The 16,317-nt window shown below is 43.4% G+C and overlaps 1 protein-coding gene across 1 annotated transcript in view; it reads right to left on the bottom strand.

The window, feature by feature from the left end:
* The window catches only part of LOC123746312 (uncharacterized), a 132,604-nt gene extending 127,815 nt beyond the window's left edge, over window positions 1-4,789 (bottom strand). Inside the window, exon 1 of the mRNA XM_069314929.1 lies at window positions 4,584-4,789. Within this exon, the coding sequence (XP_069171030.1) occupies window positions 4,584-4,627 (44 nt within the window). The 5' untranslated portion in view covers window positions 4,628-4,789. The remainder of the gene's footprint in view (window positions 1-4,583) is intronic.
* Between the last annotated feature and the right edge of the window lie 11,528 nt (window positions 4,790-16,317).

Below are 16,317 nucleotides of genomic sequence, written 5' to 3'. Positions count from 1 at the left end.
ACTTTCTGATAGCCATATTGCGGCCATCTTGGCCTGGCTGGTAGAATGATGGCTTTATAGTTTAGCGGCCCGACTCCCTACTTATCAATGTTAATAAAAGAGTCCACGTCCCACTGAAGAACTACCTGTCGCCACAGTAACTACCGTGGAAGCTATATACCCTCGCTTACCACATTCGCTTACAGAACTCTTCAACACACACACAGTCGCCACTGATGTTACCCATATTTAATTGTTGTATTTGAGAATCGTTCGAGTTTATACCATGATGGATAAACACAACATATATTTTGTAAATTTTATATCTACTCCCTCCTTCCCATTGGTTCATAATCCTCCAGCTGTTGCATGTAATATAGTGAAATAGATCAAACAGATATTATATATATTAGCTGCCTGTCCCCCGACAATAAATTATTACCTTCATTATTATTATTACTATGGAGAGGATTGGTCGTAGCTTTAAAGGAGTTACCCCTATAGAGTTTCTCTCGCTACTCTATGAAAGGAGACAGAGAAAACGGAATGTTTAAGGGGAGTCTAACATACTGCCTTGGATGTCAGTCCACACTATACCTGCGGATATAATCCACCGACGGACCATCAAATTTTGTCATAATCGCTACACCTATCCTGCTAACCCCATCATCTATGCCGGAAATATAAACATGATATTTTAGAAACAAAAGGCTTAGGAATTTGAGTTTGTTATAACGGAGAAAATCAGCTGCAGACATTAGGAAAGTCAGAATCCTATGTAAATCCAGTTAGAGTCAGAGTCCTGTTATGTGAACTGAAGATATGTTCAAAGTAAGATTGAATTTACATTGTCGGGGAGAGGAAGCCCGTTAGGCACCTATTTACTGCCAAGTAAACAGAGACACCAGGTGTAATGTCCTCATAGGCAAGTGACTAATCCACTCCAGGTTGACAAGATCAGTCACTTGCTTTACAGTCACAGAACTCATAACGATCCCCTAACTCCCAGGTATCTATTTACTTCAAGGTTAATAGGTTGAGAGGAGATATACCCAAGCGTCTCGCCTCACCCGGGAATAGAACCCGGGTCCAGTCGGTTGCGAGGCGAATGCAACTTGTTTCAAGTGATACTTAAGCGAAATAAACGACTGTCAATGCCACTGATCAACCAATCGGTCACTTTTCAGTAGTAGAAGACATTGGATTAGTCATGTTTGGTTAGATTAGGTCTAGTTTGGTTAGCTTACATTAAGTTAGCATAACCTAATGATATTCTAACCTATGTTGGTTTAAATTTGGTTAGACCAGTTTGGTTAGAAAGTCCAGTTCTCAATATCGATGTATTGTCGTTGGGTCGAATACAAAGATGGCGTGGCTGTGTGCTAACGTATGTATAATGCTGCCATATAGTTCCAATAACGAGGCTGAATACTAGACACTCAACCTATGTTTAGGACGTGGCGACGTTTCGGTCCTCATTGGTGATCCAGGACGGACCGAAACGTCGCCGCTTCTTTTCTTATCAGATGTGTGAGTTAGGTGTCTTGCTTGCTCTATTAAATCACTTTCTAATAAAGGAGAGCCTTGGAGTACGCATGAGAGAGAGAGAGAGAGAGAGAAAGAGAGAGAGAAGGGGAGGGGGGGGGGCGAAGGAAGGCTACATGAATCATTTCTGCTCCTTTTAAAACCCTTGTGACGAGTGCAACAATGGAACCGAGGCACGACTGACCTATTTTGGAAAGGTCAGCAATTCCAGTTTGAAAGGAAAACCTGTCAAGGTCAAGAGGCAACCCAGGTCATCTTCCTGGGGCAGGTTCAGGGTTGGGCTGTCCACCCACAGGTGTGTGTGTGTGTGACGCCCGGGTCCTCTATTAGGCCGAAATATTACAGGCATTAAGAGGAAGAATCTTTCCAGAGAAAGACCTCCTGGAATGTCCAAGGGTTCAATCCCATCATACGGCCTCTTGGGAAGTCCAGGGGACGCGGGATCTATGCCACTATGGCATAGATTGACGGCCCAATATGGCGCGAAATATTTTCTAACAGATATCACTGTGTTGTGATATCATTGGACAAAAATGTCAACAGTCTTTAAGACTCAATAAGATCTTCAAGATTATTCTGGCGTAGTTGAAGAACATATCTTGTCATTTTGTTTATGTTCTTAATGTTGTGAATGGTGAATGAAAAAATCTCTGAATACATTCAATACATTCAAAACATTCTATTGGATATTGAATGTATCAATACATTCTATCACGAGATGTCTATTGGTTACATCCGCTGTTGGGTGACAAGCAGCTAATACATTTCCTCGTTAAGAGTTCCTTCTCTCCTCCTTCGCTACAGTGAACGAAGCTCCTCAAGACGGGACATCAATATAGTTGATGATTTACAGTCTAATGTGTATTATCTATATTCTCTTCATGTTTCTCTACATTCACTTTTCCCTTTCAATCTGTATATTCTCAGTCTTCCCAGTTTTCCATCTTTATCTCCCTTATCATTCCATCTCTATAGCTCCTCTATAAATGTCTATTCTTTCTCAATCTCAACTCTTCCTGACATCCGAAACAGTTCAGACGTTTGCCAAGAGGTCAATTATTTAACCTCCTTCAGTCTTTGTGTAATGCATAGTGCAAGTCACCGGAGATATTATGTTCCAGTCTTCGTTGTTGCATAGAATTGCAAGAGCTGCAACAGTGTTTTCCCGCCAAACACACACCGAAACTACGACGTTGGTACAACGTTCGAACAAGTTTTAACCCCTCCTAACCAGTTATAACAACCAATATAGCAAGTTGTAACAACGTTCTAATACGTCATAAACACGTTAAGCCAAGCTGTAACAACTTTATTACAAGTTGTAACAAGCGGAAAATAGAGACAGTTTCGGTTTGTGTTTCCAGGGTTCTGCCTCTCCTGTTACTTATAAAGTAGCCTGTGATCAAGGCCATTCGGGGGGTGTGTGACCTTGTCCCATGAAGCTCTCAAATACATCATACATAAATAAATGATAAATTTATTTCATTAATAAAGGTACATGTTTAGTTACCTTACGTTGACATGTAGACGAGGAGTCACAATAACGTGGCTAAAGTATGTTGACCAGACCACACACTAGAAGGTGAAGGGACGACGACGACGTTTCGGTCCGTCCTGGACCATTCTCAAGTCGATTTGATTCAAGGCTTGAGAATGGTCCAGGACGGACCGAAACGTCGTCGTCCCTTCACCTTCTAGTGTGTGGCCTGGTCAACTTACGTTGACAGTCCATGAAAAATTGAAACAAATGTTGCTTCGTTATTCACACAAACCCCAGACTGGATGATGAGTGATTGGATGATTAGCTCCTTTGAAATGATTTTCTATTCCTAAGGAAGCCTTCAAGGAAGTGATTAATAAGTCAGAGATTAGTAGGGAGATGCCCCAGAGTGTCTTCAGTACCTCCTCCACAGAGCATGAGGAGAGTCTCCTACAGTATAGTTTAAGGGTTACAAAGTGTCCTTGGAACAGTCACTTAAGGGTGAGTAAAGTGGCCAGACATTTAAGAGACGGGAAGTGTTTCCCCGTTGATACAATGTCAAAGGTCTTCGCAGCATCCACTTACGTTACAGAGAAATAGTATTTTGATCTGAACATTTATACAAATGAATGTCACGAACTCTCCAAATGATGTATTTTATCTTTTCACTCTATAATTTACAAGCGTTTGACTATATAAAATGTCATTCGTCTATCATATATTTCATGATTTTCCCATCTCTTCCTCTATCCCAAGTTGTAAGTCAAATACTGCCTTCATTAGATTTTAATACATCATTTTTTTTGACAGAAAACAAACGACTAACTGACATATCGTGTCTTTTATAGAAGAATTGGTTAAAAAAAACTGGTCCAACAGCAATCTCTACGCCGAGTAATTTACTGAACATCAGAGAGTGAACCAGTTATATTAACATGTGTTTACAATACAGTGACTCAAGCGAGTCAAATGCCGATTTATCTCACTGATAATATCAAAACACTGACTTGTGTAGACAGACGCGAGTCAGTACTTGACATTGTGAACCCGATGGCTCTTTGTTGTGAAGATGGGCTGCAGTCATCAAGAGACAGGGGGGCGGTGAAGCAACGTCGGGTGAAGGAGCTATTATGCTTCCTTTTTTGGTGGTCTAGGCTGTGGCGTGAGCCAACACCATCAATGTGGAAACACGTGTCGAGCCGTGTCGAGGGTCACGCAGGTGTCGTCATCGTGTCTGAGTGGTTAGAATAACTCTGAACGTCGTAGGTCTGTCCCCAGGGGGAAGGGGAGGGGGTTACGGGCCTTCTATCAAACCAGAATTAATTTCAGATTGATTTTCGTCAGTGAGAATGCTTATAGAAGACGAGAATAAAGGGCACTGCAGAATGCCTATTAACGGTACGAGTGATGACCTTGTCAGCAGGAGACTCACGACTCATCTTGGAGTTTGCATACAAGGCGGCCAACCTTCACCCTCCCTCTTCCATAGAGTGAACCAGGTACTTAAAACTGCACAAATAATGAGAATGAAACTACCACCAATTCACTCATCAAGAAAATAAGAAGTGGGTCTACTCACCCTGGCTGCGAGGGTGAATGGAGACCGAGTATCCGTGGATCCATATTATGGTCTATGAGTCTTTTGCACAGCCACTACACACACACAGCGTTACTTTAAGTTTCGTGTAAGTGTAAGTTACTTTTAAGTGTAAGGCCACTACGAGCACCGTATATAGAACTCACTTTAACAATAACACTAAACAATTCGAGAGAGACGATAGTTGTGACGACCCAGACGAGTTCCCGCTAAACTGCATTGTTTGTGTGTTGCTCATGGACCAGATTTGGTCACTTTTGCACCCCAGACGGTCCACTTCACAGCTGGCAGTGTCCCTCTGGCGGCCGGCGGCCTCATTATCCGCGCCAATCTCCCGCCTTGGTATAACTAAAGAAATTGATATCAAAGTAACGTCTTAAAATTATATGCGTAATAAACACACATTTTCATCACACTGAAATGTTTATATCGTCGTAGCCTCTCGGGGGATGCTTAAATGTAAGCTAGAAGTCACAATGACGGAATTAGAACTGTCATAAGATGGATTAGATAATTTCTTCAACGCATAACTTGTCCATTTTCCTCCACTACCTTCATCTTACCTTCCCTTGTCTCCCTGGAAGCTTGCACAATACACAGGTTACGTGCTGTTAAAGATTCTTGTTGTAATTGGAGCGTCGCTTGTGGGTCTAACTTTGCATTGTGTTAGACGGCGTCACACATCGATTATTCTACGGTATTTTTATTGTGTTTGGTTAAAAAAGAAAACCTTTAATTTTATTGGTTGGAGGGGGGACTATGTAAGAATGATTTGCCGTTGTGTTTGGTTGACCTATGTAAGAGTGGTGATCGTATACCACTCCGGGAGGATTTCCATCTCTACTGCTATCTTCCTTATAACGTTTACAAAGTATGCAAAAATCGACGTTAAGGTGAAGATCATTTTCCTATATTAGGGGATATGACGAGTCCAAGCAATACTCACCTTTTTGTATATACGGAGGATGAACCCCGGCTTTAAACCTTCAGTCAACTCGTCTACAGGTTCTAGAGCTTACTGGGCTATGTCATATATACATAGAAAGCTGAGCATGATAAGACTCGTCATCATAAGTCAAGCCTGGCCTCAGGCCGGGCTCGGGGAGTAGAAGAACTCCCAGAACCCTCTCCAGGTGAGCTCCAGGTGTGTGTGGAGTCTGCCTCCACCACATCACTTCTTACAGAGCCATTTCACTCGCTCCCTGCTTATAATATTATCGTTTCTTCTCTCGCTATAATTTTTGTTACTTGGAACCCTCTATGAATTGAAATGCCTTCCCTAACTGCCTCTGTGGAGCTTTTGGAGTAGTTGTCTCCTCTGCGGTCACGGGTGTGTGTGTATTTATGTTGGTGTATGCTGAATCAAGCTATTAGTTCTTGAACCCCGCCTTTCTAACCAATCTATTTTTCCTCTATTATATCTACTACATATATTTATCTCGTGTGTGTGTGTGTGTGTGTGTGTGTGTGTGTGTGTGTGTGTGTGTGTGTGTGTGTGTGTGTGTGTGTGTGTGTGTGTGTGTGTGCGTGTGTGTGTACTCACCTAGTTGTACTCATCTGGTTGTGTTTGCGGGGGTTGAGCTCTGGCTCTTTGGTCCCGCCTCTCAACCGTCAATCAACAGGTGTACAGATTCCTGAGCCTATTGGGCTCTATCATATCTACACTTGAAACTGTGTATGGAGTCAGCCTCCACCACATCTCTTCCTAATGCATTCCATTTGTCCACCACTCTGACACTAAAAAAGTTCTTTCTAATATTTCTGTGGCTCATTTGGGCACTCAGTTTCCACCTATGTCCCCTTGTACGTGTTCCCCTTGTGTTAAATAGACTGCCTTTATCTACCCTATCAATTCCCTTCAGAATCTTGAATGTGGTGATCATGTCCCCCCTAACTCTTCTGTCTTCCAGCGAAGTGAGGTTTAATTCCCGTAGTCTCTCCTCGTAGCTCATACCTCTCAGCTCGGGTACTAGTCTGGTGGCAAACCTTTGAACCTTTTCCAGTTTAGTCTTATCCTTGACTAGATATGGACTCCATGCTGGGGCTGCATACTCCAAGATTGGTCTGACATATGTGGTATACAAAGTTCTGAATGATTCTTTACACAAGTTTCTGAATGCCGTTCGTGTGTGTGTGTGTGTGTGTGTGTGTGTGTGTGTGTGTGTGTGTGTGTGTGTGTGTGTGTGTGTGTGTGTGTGTGTGTGCGTGTGTGTGGAGTATATACAATAGTTCTTTGTGATAAGATAATAAAGAACGATATTTAAGCTTAGTTTAATACAGATTAGCTTACCATTTTGCATTATTGTTGAACTGGCAGTTTGGTGTTGGGCTTAATTAGGTCTACCAGTCTATGGAGGGTTATTAAGACCACCACAATAACTTACCGACCAACCAGCAAGCATAACTTAGTACTAATATACTTCAGATCTATATTAAAACCTGTGTATATACACTGAGAACCAGGGTACACTGTCTTGGTATATACCCCTTGAAGTGGCATTTTGCTGATGACTGACTCAAGTCCCTCACGACTGAAGACTTAAGGCTAGCCTTCCTTCAGCTTCACAAGGCTGTATTTCATCCGGGAAAGGAAATTCTTTCCATTAAAATTTGGTTTCCAGCTGGCCTGGATACCGTTTCCAGCGCTCGTGTCCAGCCTCGTCTCACGAGGACCTCACAAATCTCTCGGCGAGCAGAGATAAACATCACAAGGGCATCCCTAACACAGATATTACAACTCTCTTTTCGTTAATTTCCGCAATAGTCACACCCTGCCTTTGTGTGTTGCAGCCTTGGTTATGGAAGCATGCAGCTCTCTGTGTACATTACACATTTGTATGAAGTATACATTCGTATGTAGTATACATTTGAGTTCAGTGTTTAAGTTGCTCCAACTATTCAGACAAAAGACTTTTAGGTGACATATTATACATGGACTTCTCTAACGCTATTAATAAATAATCGCATGAAAGAGTGGGAATGAAATTACAAGCACATGGAATAAATGATAGAATAATAGAATGGATAATAAAACAATGGGTAAAACAAAGAAAGCGAAGGGTCCTCCAAAATGCAAATGAATTTGGCTGGATAAACGTGGTGAGTGGGAGGGGGGGGGGGGGTACCGCAAGGCTCCATCTTTGGGCCAATGACACGGAGGAGGACAATATGCTTAGATACAGAGATGCTGGGACATCTCAGACGATGATTTATTGAATGATTGGTGGAATAACAATCGGGACTTTTGAGAGGTTCATGAGAGGTTCATGAGAGGTTCACGAGAGGTTCACGAGAGGTTCATAAGAGGTTCATGAGAGGTTCACGAGAGGTTCATGAGAGGTTCATAAGAGGTTCATGAGAGGTTCACGAGAGGTTCATAAGAGGTTCATGAGAGGTTCATAAGAGGTTCATGAGAGGTTCATAAGAGGTTCATGAGAGGTTCATGAGAGGTTCACGAGAGGTTCATGAGAGGTTCATAAGAGGTTCATGAGAGGTTCACGAGAGGTTCATAAGAGGTTCATGAGAGGTTCATGAGAGGTTCATAAGAGGTTCATGAGAGGTTCACGAGAGGTTCATAAGAGGTTCATGAGAGGTTCATAAGAGGTTCATGAGAGGTTCATAAGAGGTTCATGAGAGGTTCATGAGAGGTTCACGAGAGGTTCATGAGAGGTTCACATGGACGATAATCCGTAACCTGAATTGAAGTAGATTTCGTGTTGGCTCGAATATGTCTCAATGATGACAGTTATGCCACTTGTCCTGAGAGAGGAGATTCCCCTGGCGGCATCGGGTTCGAAATGACTAAATGATTAGTGTTATCATCTATTCTCTGTCCATGGTTATGTCAGGTTAAGATTACATTAGGTTACGTTAGGATAGGTTTCATTACGTTTGGTTGTGTTAATGAGATATATATATATATTAGTGACACAAATGTGAAATATGGAACTCGAAAACTATTTGAGTGTACGCTAGAACTTCACATACAGAAAACCAAATGCTTCAAACAGTTTAAAAGAAAACGAATTCAGCATATAATTTTTTTTTATTTTATTTTTTAAACCAACGATATATAATAAAATAAAGTTACAACTGGAAAAATATATTCTCTGTTGAGGACAAAGGTTCACTGAGATTGGAACCGTAATATTGCTTTCAGACCAACACAAATATCTAGATAACTTCCCAGGTGGTTTGAGGTGGGGTTTGGCGTCTCGAACCTTCAGGAAAGCAGACAAGAAACCCACAGCTGTATACGGAGCATCTCCTCCTACTTGATACTCGAGAGTAAGAGTTTTAAGAGACTGTACATGGGGTGGGTGCATAAGCTCGCTTACACCATGAGTCTGGACCACTCTCCAGATTAGCATGACCTGCAGTCCCCCTTTCTTCATCTACTGGACATTGTCGAGGAAGGCTCAAGAGGACTCATCTCAGGTCTCGACCAGGCATAACATGACCTCATACTCCAGAAGCGGACCTTAGCACGGTCCTCATACTCCAGAAGCGGACCTTAGCACGGTCCTCATACTCCAGAAGCGGACCTTAGCACGGTCCTCATACTCCAGAAGCGGACCTTAGCACGGTCCTCATACTCCAGAAGCGGACCTTAGCACGGTCCTCATACTCCAGAAGCGGACCTTAGCACGGTCCGCTTCTGGTACAACGTTCTCAAGATTCCATCTGTGGCCTGATTTCTTGGAGAGCCAGAAGCCGTCACTCGGCTATCAGTGAACCTCATTCATGTTCATGAACCTCACTTATGTTCATGAACCTCACTCACTTATCAACAGCTTCACTCATCCGATCCATCAGCAATTATTCCCTTGTCTCTGGACACATATATCGAACATGTTTTCATAAGAATGTGTCCATAAAATTAAACCATTTCAGCATTTAAAATATATTTTAACACATGACATACACACGATACGAACATTCTTCACCAAATATGTGTATTGTTAACACTAGAGTCAGCTGGACTCCATTACCATGACTCCCCACGAACGGACCAACTTAAGCTTAATGGTTTATGTCGGATGAGCAAAGAAATTGCGTTTGTAAAATGCATTTCTTTCTATTCTCGGATACAATTCTGCATACTCCTTAGAGTGATTTTACCTTGAGAGAGAGAGAGAGAGAGAGAGAGAGAGAGAGAGAGAGAGAGAGAGAGAGAGAGAGAGAGAGAGAGAGAGAGAGAGAGAGAGAGAGAGAGAGAGATTGATTAATATAAACAAACATTAAGCCCCATATCGTTTTGAGGAAAGGTAATAGCAGATTAAAGTAATTTAAAAGATGAAAAAAGACATTTGAAAATTTGTAAACATTGGCTTTACAATCCCACAACTGACCTTAGAGACAAGTGGATCACAAGTCCAGCGTGCTGTCCGCTTGGCCGACCGGCTCCCCCCAGTAGTGGTGGTAGTGGATCTCCATACCCATCCTGTGAGTGGTAGTGAACCCCATACCCATCCTGTGGGGTGGTAGTGGATCTCCATACCCATCCTGTGGGGTGATACTGGACCCCCATGCCCTTCCTGAGGGTCAAAGTGGAAAAGGTTACAGAAGCACATAAATAATGGGCTCAGGAACTGAAACCCAAAATTAATTTAGCTAAGTGAATGCACAGTCTTGATAAGCAAGTTACCTGGTTTAATGAATATATCAAGAGATGGCTTCAGGAAATCGTGACGCACCGATTCTGTGGTGAAAATGTGGCGGAGAAGATTAATTTCGGTTTGAGGAGTTTCAAGGATAGCCGATTAGGTGATCTTGACGCTCTGCGACCCGGATACCTTCTTAAAGGTCAACATTGGAGATCACCTCGTTCTATGCAGACGGGGGCAGCCATTGGGTGCTTGATAATGGCCAAGGGTGTTGAGTGTACTGCTTCGCTGGCCCAGGTATGAGTTACATCTGATGAGAATGTGTGAATGTGTGTGTGTGTGTGTGTGTGTGTGTGTGTGTGTGTGTGTGTGTGTGTGTGTGTGTGTGTGTGTGTGTGTGTGTGTGTGCGTGTGTGTACTCACCTAGTTGTGTTTGCGGGGGTTGAGCTTTGGCTCTTTGGTACCGCCTCTCAACTGTCAATCAACTGGTGTACAGATTCCTGAGCCTACTGGGCTCTATCATAGCTGTGTGTGTGTGTACTCACCTAGTTGAGTACACACACACACACACACAGCTATGATAGAGCCCAGTAGGCTCAGGAATCTGTGTGTGTGTGTGTGTGTGTGTGTGTGTGTGTGTGTGTGTGTGTGTGTGTGTGTGTGTGTGTGTGTGTGTGTGTGTGTGTGTGTAGGTGATGAACGCACCTGTGCGTCACTGCCCTCTCACCCCTCAAGGTTTAAAGTTTATGTTCAGTAATGATAGCTCTTAAGAGCAAACATAAATCCAGAGCTATGCTGTGAGAAACGCTCTCCTTGGATGCTGCATCCCCAGTCCCCCAGGGGAGCCTGGCAGGGGGTCACTCTGCTGGTCTGGGGTACCTCGTCCCCAGACCAGTCACCCCCCTCACAGGTGAGTGGCAAGAGACACTTGAACAGCCTCGTTTCCTCCACGAAGACTCGATAGTTTAGTATCGAGGTGGATCCACTTAAGACGGTAATCACGACCTTCGGATGTGATTATCTAATCTCCTCCGACGATGGCTTAGTGCTTCCTCATCTGCCTGTCTCATCATCAGTAGTGGGATGAGAACCCCAATCACTGTCGTGGATTAGTCTTTAGTATGGTGGCTTAGTCGTCAGTATGGTGGCTTAGACTTTAGCATGGTGGCGTTGTCTTCTTAGTGACAAAGGTGCCAAATGTTGAACAGCGAGAGATGAAGTTGCAAGAGATGGGGGCTGCAAGATATCACGTCAGGGGTCTGATATTGCATTCAGTCATGTCGATTGAATACAATATTGACTTCAATGAGAAAATCAGTAGGAGCTATGAGGAGGATTTGAGTCCGTTCACTTGCTGTTTGATATATATATATATATATATATATATATATATATATATATATATATATATATATATATATATATATATATATATATATATATATATATATATATATATATTATTAAATATGACCGAAAAAGTAAGATTAATAATTCTAACACGAATTTCCTCAATCTTTCGTACATTTCTTTTCACTGTTGGAGGTAAATCAAAAATCAATTCTCCAAAATTCATTTTTATTTTTATTTTGGAGAATTGATTTTTTATTTACCTCCAACAGTGAAAAGAAATGTACGAAAGATTGAGAAAATTCGTGTTAGAATTATTAATCTTACTTTTTCGGTCATATTTAATAATATATATATATATATATATATATATATATATATATATATATATATATATATATATATATATATATATATATATATATATATATATATATATATAAGCATAAAGTCTGTTATGTTCCATGTATCGTAATAAGGAAAATAAATGTCCATCGCTGTGCATCACATATAGATGTTCACTCGTGCGTCCAGCCTGTTGTGTCATGCAAACCATTTAGCTCATTGTATTGTATCAATTTATATTTGGAGGTAAGACATCTTTTTTTCTATTTTCTTGGGGTACATTGTCCTGGTGAATGTTGACGTGGTAGATATTCACCCTGGAGGATGTTGGAGTCCTTGGGGGGGGGGGGGAGGGGGGGGGGTGGTCTGGTTAGAGTAGTCCTTCTGGGGGTTGGGGGAGAGAGAGAGGGGGGGGGGGAGGGGATTAAGGGGGTTTGACGCTGTTTTACCGGAAGGAAAAACCAGGATTCGAAAACACACACACACACACACACACACACACACACACACACACACACACACACACACACACACACACACACACACACACACACACACACGTGTGGGCCTGCGGGCCACTCCAAGCAACAGCCTGGTGGACCAAACTCTCACAAGTCGAGCCTGGCCTCGGGCCGAGCTTGGGGAGTAGAAGAACTCCCAGAACCCCATCAACCAGGTATCAAGCGGGAAACACACACAGTTGAGAGGCGGGACCAAAGAGCCGCAGCTCAACCTCTCCTCCCCCCCCCCTCGCATCTATGTGAGCACAGTGTCACTCACTGTGATCCTCAACCACTCACGCCTTGAACATTTCCGCTTTATTTATATTTTTTTGTCAACACATTCCAGGTAGCCATTACCAGCTCCAGATGGATGTAATGAGCGCCCCGCGGGACGTGACACCATCTCCTCCTCCTCCAAGACACAAACCATTGCCTCACCGGACCTCCACAAGTCATCAAATGAAGATCCCAACAAATAATTTTCACCGGAGTAGAGCTGAGGCGAGGAGTGTAACAAGGCCGGAAGAGCAATTGGCACCAGGGTGGCTGAACAAAGGGTGTGAGGGAGAGAGAGAGAAGGGAGAGTGAGAGAGCAGGGTGTGGAGGTGAGAGGCGCAGGAGGGAATACCGATGAGATTACGACAGTTGCCTGCATGGGGAGGAGACCAGAGGTGGGGTGAGAGTGGTGACGGAGCACGAGGAGAACTGAAGAATTAGAAGTATAACCGCGTAGTAGTATTAGTACCGCAGCCTGCCCATGTTAGACACATACCCAGCAGCAATTACTGGGAAAAATTGGGTGACGCTCTACCCATTTGTCTATCTCTGCCTCTCTCTGTTTATCTCCTAAGTCTGTTTCTGTTTTCTGACTCTTACTGTCCCTCAGTCTGCATGTGTATCTCTCTGTCTGCCTGCCTGTCTCTCCCATTGGGAAGAGGAGGAGTTGGAGAGACAGCGAAGGGCTAGAACATGTTTGAGACACGTGGTGCAGTAGGAGTGAGCCCTGGTGGCTAGGATCAGGGTGGTGGAGGGCTTCCCTGAGCCCCAACCCCCAGGGCTCCCTCCCACTCAACCCCCATCCTGAGCACCAGGGCTAATGATCTAATTATGTTATCATGAACACATATTTGCTTGTTACGGAGAAAGTGTGATAGATATATTTTTAGACAATATTTCTGACGTCGGTGCATAGTGTTTTAATGTGGTATAGTAAAAAATATAATTGCTTTGAATTCTTTTTAGAACAATTTAAAGTTCTAGCTAATGCTTGAATCACGACATGCCACAGGACTCCCTATGGCACTATGCCAATTGACTAGTGACCCCCAAACCTGACCATTTTGGGTACGTATCCAACAGCAACCACACTGGAAAATTGGGCCAGGTTATCTCCTCAAACAGACATTTTAATTTATAGATATAAACACGTAAAGAATCAAAGTGAAAGTACACACATACTCAATATTTCAGTGTGATTGTTTATGCATTGATGAAGTTACATGTTCTGTAATATTTTACTTATAGAGATATAAACAAATTCAAAAATTAAAGCTTGGTCATCAATGTAATTATCTAGGCTTGTGTCTCGTCGGCTCCTAGTTCTTCTGTCGACATTTACATGACCTCAGAGCCTCTCCTCGTCAAAAGTGAAGCTAGGTCAAGGGTCAAAGCGACTTCAGGTATTTCTTATCGTTGTTGCCTTCTCATAAATCTCCAGCAAGTTCGTTAAGAAGAACTTCTCCAAAACCTTTGTTGATGTTCAGTGAAAATACTTGCAATGATTTCCTTCTGATTATCTTCAGTGTTTTGCAAGGTATGCAAGTGAGACTGACATGTAGTTTACGGGGACTCCTGCTTTTTGAATTCCTTGAATATAGGCAGCAAATTATTTCTATACATTCCACGAGGAGTTTACCTTTGAGGTGCTGTAGATCATTACCGATGATGTGATGAGCACGTCGGTGCCTTCCTTTAGGGTTCACGGGGAAACTTTTTTTAGGGGCTCATGCTTTTTCTTTCATCCAATTCCGATAATTGCTTCATTACTTCCTCTGATGTAATCCTGTCAGCTAGATGCACAGTCTTCCTTGTACGTTGTGGCAGTTCATATTCATTTTTGATCGTTTGCTAAAAAATTTCATTGTGTACGGAGCTATTTCTTGTCAAGCTGTGTGTGTGTGTTGGCTTCAGGAGGGCACCATACTTGACCTCATTTGCTGGCGGAGAAATTTTGACCTTAGAGAAAGGATGGGCCGTACCGGAGGTCAGATTTCCTCACGTATCCTGACCTCTCGATGACCTGATTTGGTGATACAGATAACAGCTGACGCCTCGTGCTTGTGTGGGCGTCTGGCTACTGTACAAAATGGGTTCCACAGCGGGGCATGAGTCTATGGTGAACGGAATACCTCTGGAGTATTCCATGAGAATTCCAAGGGTTCTACTCCACAAGCCTCGCTTAGGGCCAAGCTTTACCTTGTGGTAACTTGATCTACCTGGAGTATACCTGCGGTAGGTCTTGAGTCGGATATAAGGGAAGTTAAGATGGAACCACCCTTGGGAATGAGTGATCATAGTGTATTGAACTTTGAGTACCTGGTAGAGCTAGGAATTTTCTCCCCCCAAAAAAGAACTAGGAAACAAAGGGCTGTCGTACCGAATGGGAAATTATGAGATGAGAAAATTCTTAAGGGTCTTGAGAGTTCGTCTACTTCAGCTCGGCCTGGGGCCAGGCTTCACTTGTTGTAACATAATGTAAAGTTCTGCTGCCTAGAGCTGCTCGGAGGCTCACGTATCAGTTACCTCCCAGTTGGTACGGTACTTTCTGAAGGAACTTGTCTAATTCCTTACTGAAAACGTCGACGTTCCTGCGTGTATGGGAGACTGTATAGGCCTAGTGTGTGTGTGTAGAGAGAGCCTGGAAGGTAGGTCTATAGGAAGGAAAGAAGGTGAGGTTCGGTTTTGAATTACGTTAATGAGGTAATTAGGCAACGATTGTTTAGGGAGTGATCTGAGTGATGTTGTGGGTGTTCTGAGGGTGATGTTGTGGGTGTTCTGAGGGTGATGTTGTGGGTGTTCTGAGGGTGATGTTGTGGGTGTTCTGAGGGTGATGTTGTGGGTGTTCTGAGGGTGATGTTGTGGGTGTTCTGAGGGTGATGTTGTGGGTGTTCTGAGGGTGATGTTGTGGGTGTTCTGAGGGTGATGTTGTGGGTGTTCTGAGGGTGATGTTGTGGGTGTTCTGAGGGTGATGTTGTGGGTGTTCTGAGGGTGATGTTGTGGGTGTTCTGAGGGTGATGTTGTGGGTGTTCTGAGGGTGATGTTGTGGGTGTTCTGAGGGTGATGTTGTGGGTGTTCTGAGGGTGATGTTGTGGGTGTTCTGAGGGTGATGTTGTGGGTGTTCTGAGGGTGATGTTGTGGGTGTTCTGAGGGTGATGTTGTGGGTGTTCTGAGGGTGATGTTGTGGGTGTTCTGAGGGTGATGTGGGTGTTCTGAGGGTGATGTTGTGGGTGTTCTGAGGGTGATGTTGTGGGTGTTCTGAGGGTGATGTTGTGGGTGTTCTGAGGGTGATGTTGTGGGCTTGGGAGATAGAGAAGAGCAGACTGGGTTGTGTAGTCTGAATGAGAGCCTAAGGGTATATAGAGGTGTCGGCCGGGTGTATTTAGGTTTATGTGTATGTTTAATATTTGCTACTTGTACCTACAAGATCGAGCTGTTAGCTCTTGGACCCCGCCTTTCTTACAATCGGTTGTCTAATATTATCTCGAGGTTATCTTGAGATGATTTCGGGGCTTTTTACTGTCCCCGCGGCCCGGTCCTCGACCAGACCTCCACCCCCAGGAAGCAGCCCGTGACAGCTGACTAACACCCAGGTACCTATTTTACTGACTCCCGATATATGTTTCCTCTATCATA

This window comes from Procambarus clarkii, chromosome 80 (genome assembly GCF_040958095.1).
Source record: "Procambarus clarkii isolate CNS0578487 chromosome 80, FALCON_Pclarkii_2.0, whole genome shotgun sequence".
NCBI classification, from domain to species: domain Eukaryota; kingdom Metazoa; phylum Arthropoda; class Malacostraca; order Decapoda; family Cambaridae; genus Procambarus; species Procambarus clarkii.
This window is presented reverse-complemented; position numbering and strand designations above follow the sequence as displayed.